This window comes from Drosophila ficusphila, unplaced genomic scaffold (assembly GCF_018152265.1).
Source record: "Drosophila ficusphila isolate 14025-0441.05 unplaced genomic scaffold, ASM1815226v1 contig_197, whole genome shotgun sequence".
NCBI lineage: Eukaryota > Metazoa > Arthropoda > Insecta > Diptera > Drosophilidae > Drosophila > Drosophila ficusphila.
Genome location: NW_025064091.1, coordinates 629,028 through 633,332, shown reverse-complemented (window position 1 = coordinate 633,332; position 4,305 = coordinate 629,028). Strand labels below are relative to the sequence as shown.

The following is a 4,305-nucleotide window of genomic DNA, read 5'->3' as shown; positions in this document are numbered from 1 at the left end:
CCTTACCGGCGGCCTGCAGCCTGTCCGCCAACTCTTCGCTTATAAAGCTTGCCGTGGCGCCAGTGTCCACCGTGGCCTTCACTGTGTTTTTGTTTATGAGCACTTTGGCGGACAGTAGAGCTGGGAAACAATCGATGGCACTATCGAGGTATCGAATTTTTGCCTTTCTGAGCCACCATCGATAGTTTTTTGACACTATCGATGGTGCTGGGTATTTCTTAGAGCTGACAACTGCGTAGTCGCTCTTGTAGCATTTTTGTAATTGCTCTCATTTCGCCGAATATCAATGTTACTGCCGCATACCAGATACTGCATTAAAAGACGTTAATTTCAAATCATAAGAATATATTTTTTTTTCACATTACAAAAATAAAAAATTAAATTTCAATACAATAACAATAATTTCAATTATTATTTTCTTGCTCTTCAAATAAAGGGAAATTGTCAATGGCACTATCCAAATGCGATGAGTTTAGTTTGACCAGTAAAATATTTTGTAATGTTTATGGTTTAACCTATTCCGATTGTCGGCCAATATAAGTTTTAATGATGAAAATGCGCGTTCTATTGTGACCTAAATAAAATTAAAAGTTATTAGCATATTTCTTGCAGCATAAACAATAATTCTTACTTGTGTTGGCGGAATGGCAAAGCGTACTTTGCTTAGTGCATTTAGTTCAGGATCAATCGCCTTTCTTTCTCTCCAAAAGTTCAACACATTAACATTTGCTTTTATATAAGGGAGTTTTAGTGTTTCGACTTTTGTAAAAACATCCATGCATTCATCTGATGGCGATACCGTAGCTCCCAAATAGCTGTCTAACAAGTCGAACTCATTATTTTCCAACCCTTCTTCAATACTCTTAGAATTAGCTGAAGTCGTTGAGGTATTAAGTTTTGGGTTAATTGCTTTAATTTTTTCCAACAAAACTTTTAAAAATTGTATAGCATTTTTCTTCTGAGTCGAGGAGAGAATTTGTTAAAAACTCGGGTCTAGATATAAGCATGCATCAAAACCCACATTCGATACAAGTTTTTCCGTTCGCGTTTCTATGCTTTTAATGAGAGTTTGGCCAATTTCAAAACTAATCGAATCTTCGCCAACTGACCGTGATTGTAAAATTTGGTTTGTAGTCAATTTACATGTGAGCCATGAAGCATAGAAATTGCCGTAGTGCAACTGCTCTTCTTGAAACTTTACAATGGTTTTTTGCAGTGGATTCATAATGCAAGTGTAGCTTTCTACAAACTCTCAACAAGTAGAATACAATTTACTATGGAAAATTGAAATCTAAGATGGCCGCCGCTACCAAATGGCTGATAACCAGAGCTCGCAAATAACAGTCGACCGTTTTTCATCTTGTGCTCTCGGTGCGAGCACAACCAAAAAGTTCATACTCTCTCGCTCTCGCTCTGAGCAAGAGACTCTTGCTGTGATCATTTATGTTTTCTGTTGAGCGCTTTTCGTTGAGCTCTTTGTATTTCGGTCTTTCAATAAGCAGTGCGTAAGGAGCTGATCGAGAAACGCTCGCGCAATGAGAGTCAGCAAAAGACCGATTGACCGAAAAACTCAACGCAAACGGTCTTCGCATTTACACACACATGTTCAATTCACGAAGACGATTAATATCCCTGCAGTTCCAAAATTGCTTTGTCGTCGATAAATGTGCGAAGCCGCACCGACGACAGCGGTGCTGTCGTACTATTTTTATTATTATAATTATTATTATTATTTATTTTTTATTATTATCCTATTTTTTTTCTTAAAAATGCCATTTTTGGCGTTGTGTATTGCCTTCCTAATGTTTTTCTCTGGTTCTTCCAGCGGAAATGCCGTTTCTGAGACCTCTGAAAATATAAATAGATATTTATTAAATTTGCTGTTTCGAATAATATATTAAAATAAATGAAAAATATTATTCATTTGTTTACTTTTCAAAATACCGTCTTTTTTTGCCGCTCGTCCCGTCTAGGTTGTACTTTGGGAGTAGGTCATCGTCCAAAAGGGTCTTAGAGTCTTGGCGAATGTATATTTTTTTAAGCTGTTTGTTATTTTTGTTTTCTGTAATAATAAAAACTTAAAATCTGGACTATTACAGTATAAAAAAACTTACGTAAAACTCCCGCAGCTCTGTTGTCATAGAGCTCTCGAAGAGCTCTATGTCGTACTCCGACTTCAGGGGGAAGGGTACCCCTCCAAGCTCCGCCTTCCCTTCCCTCTTCAGTTTTATTTTCAGAAGTGCGGTGGTCTCCGCCAGCTGCTCCCCTAATAAATCCACTTTGCGCTGTAGAGCCGCATTCTGCTCCGTAAGAATGGAAATAATTCTTTCCTCTGCCGAATCTGTAAAAAAATGAAATAAGTAATCAAAAATAACTATAAAAAAAAAACAAACTTACGAGATACGGATGGCTGATCTGTGAATAGTAAAATAATATTTTAATTTCAGTTTTGTATAACGGAATTTATACTCACCCGACTCGGAAAAGTCAATGCGGCGAATTTTGGGCTCTGACATTCTAAGTAAATAAAAAAGTACATAATTAAAATCATTGTTTTATTTCATTAAATAAGTTTCATTATTTCAAAATTTTTGTTTTTTGGTTTTGAACCATGGCAGGTGAATCTTCAAAAGATATTTAAAGCGCGGTCGCTTTAAATATGCCCGATTTGTAATTAAATTACGCCTACGGACTAAACATCTCCAAAATCCTAAAAATCCCTTTGAAAAGTGCAAGCAGGGAACTAAAACTGTTTCCTGTTTGAAAGGCATAACTACAGCCTTTCCCCTAAATTCCTTTACTGAAAATTTTTTAACGCTCATAGGCGTTATGGAATTTACTAAATAAATACCTAGGCTTGACGACCTTAAGGGCTCATCAAAAAAGTTTGTTTTGTCATTTAATTCCCTACCTATTATAAAAATTTCTCCTTCATTCTCCTTAAAAGACTCTATTTGTATTGGGATCTCATCCCCAACAAAACAAAAATTGTCTGGTGTCCTATCGCTAAGTCTACAGTCTTTAATTTTAAGAAACCTGCCTTCTAACTTAATATCTTCCCTTTCTGGGGCTACATACGTTTCCTCTTCAGTTCTTCTATAAATTTGTTCTAAAATATTTGTTGGCTTTCGGACACACAAACGCGTAAGAGGAACCTGCAATCGGATTTCCGATTTGATTTACAGTCTCTCTCACATGGAGTAGGCCATGAATACTGTAATGTAAACTTTGTATTTTTCGGTCTTTTTATTATTTTTACGTCTCTTCCGCTTGGCGCTCAATCGTAAGTCCTCTATGGTTAATGATCGCACACTCCTCCATCATACTCAGTCGATCAACATTCTTATCGATATTTTACATTCATGTCTTAGTGTTACCTTATCTAACTTATACAATATTTACACTATTTACATTCGGCCGATCTGACTACAGATCGACCACGATCTTTACAAACAAAGGGCAACAGTTTCATTAACATTACTTATCCAAGGTTTAAGTCTAGCAGGTTCTAAAACACCTCTACAGTTCTCAAGAAGTTTGTCTGTTTGTCTCTACGGTTCTCTACAAGGTGGTCTCTACGGTTTCACAACTTCTCGATTTGCTATAGGTATTGTAGCTCTGCCTCGACGTTCGCCGACACTCGTTCACGACACTGCACGTCCACCGCCGCCATATTCGAAACTTCGAGAATTTCATAACAATCGCAGCACTGCACGTCTGCAGCCGCCATATTAGAAATTTCCAGAACTTCTTCCCCGTCCCTTTTCTGCTCACGTTCCGATTTGCCACTAACACAAGCGTCCCTGTCCGCTCTCGAAACTTCTGCAGCTCCAGACGAGGATTCCTTCAAGTTCAGCTCCTCTAGGTTTAACTTCTCCATCTCCAAATGCTCCAGGTTGTGCTTCTCCAGGTTCGGCTTCTCCAGGTTGTCCATAATGGTTTTCGCCGCTATGCGCAGTTGATGGATGGTGGCGTCTTCATGGAAAAACACGTTTTCTCGCTCCAGAAAAGCTTTCAGCTCAGGTATCGTCTTTTTTATTAGGTCACTGTATCTCATAACCACTGAGTTATATTTTATTCGGGCCTTTTACCCCACACCTCATATGTAAACTTTGTATTTTTCGGTCTTTTTATTATTTTTACGTTTCCTCTGCTTGGCGCTCAATCGTAAGTCCTCTATGGTTAATGATCGCACACTCCTCCATCATACTCAGTCGTTCAACATTCTTATAGATATTTTACATTCATGTCTTAGTGTTACCTTATCTAACTTATACAATATTTACACTATTTACAGTAAGAAAC

The 4,305-nt window shown here is 37.7% G+C and overlaps 1 protein-coding gene across 1 annotated transcript; it reads right to left on the bottom strand.

Moving 5' to 3' along the window:
* Nucleotides 1–1,969: 1,969 nt before the first annotated feature.
* Nucleotides 1,970–3,383, bottom strand: LOC108086352. The gene is made up of 5 exons (XM_017183252.2): nt 3,260–3,383; nt 2,474–2,517; nt 2,398–2,415; nt 2,115–2,341; nt 1,970–2,017 (listed from the first exon to the last, which is right to left on the bottom strand). The coding sequence occupies exons 1-5, from the start codon at nt 3,322–3,324 to the stop codon at nt 1,970–1,972; spliced, it is 402 nt and encodes a 133-aa protein (XP_017038741.2). The 5' UTR covers nt 3,325–3,383.
* Nucleotides 3,384–4,305: the final 922 nt, after the last annotated feature.

Coding starts and splice junctions, on each gene's coding strand:
- LOC108086352 (XM_017183252.2), bottom strand. CDS start 3,324: ATGATGGAGGAGTGTGCGATCATTAACCATAGAGGACTTACGATTGAG. Junction 2,518..3,259: donor GAGCGCCAAGCGGAAGAGAC/GTAAAAATAATA, acceptor TTATTTACTTAG/AATGTCAGAGCCCAAAATTC. Junction 2,018..2,114: donor CAGAGCTGCGGGAGTTTTAC/GTAAGTTTTTTT, acceptor ACATTCGCCAAG/ACTCTAAGACCCTTTTGGAC.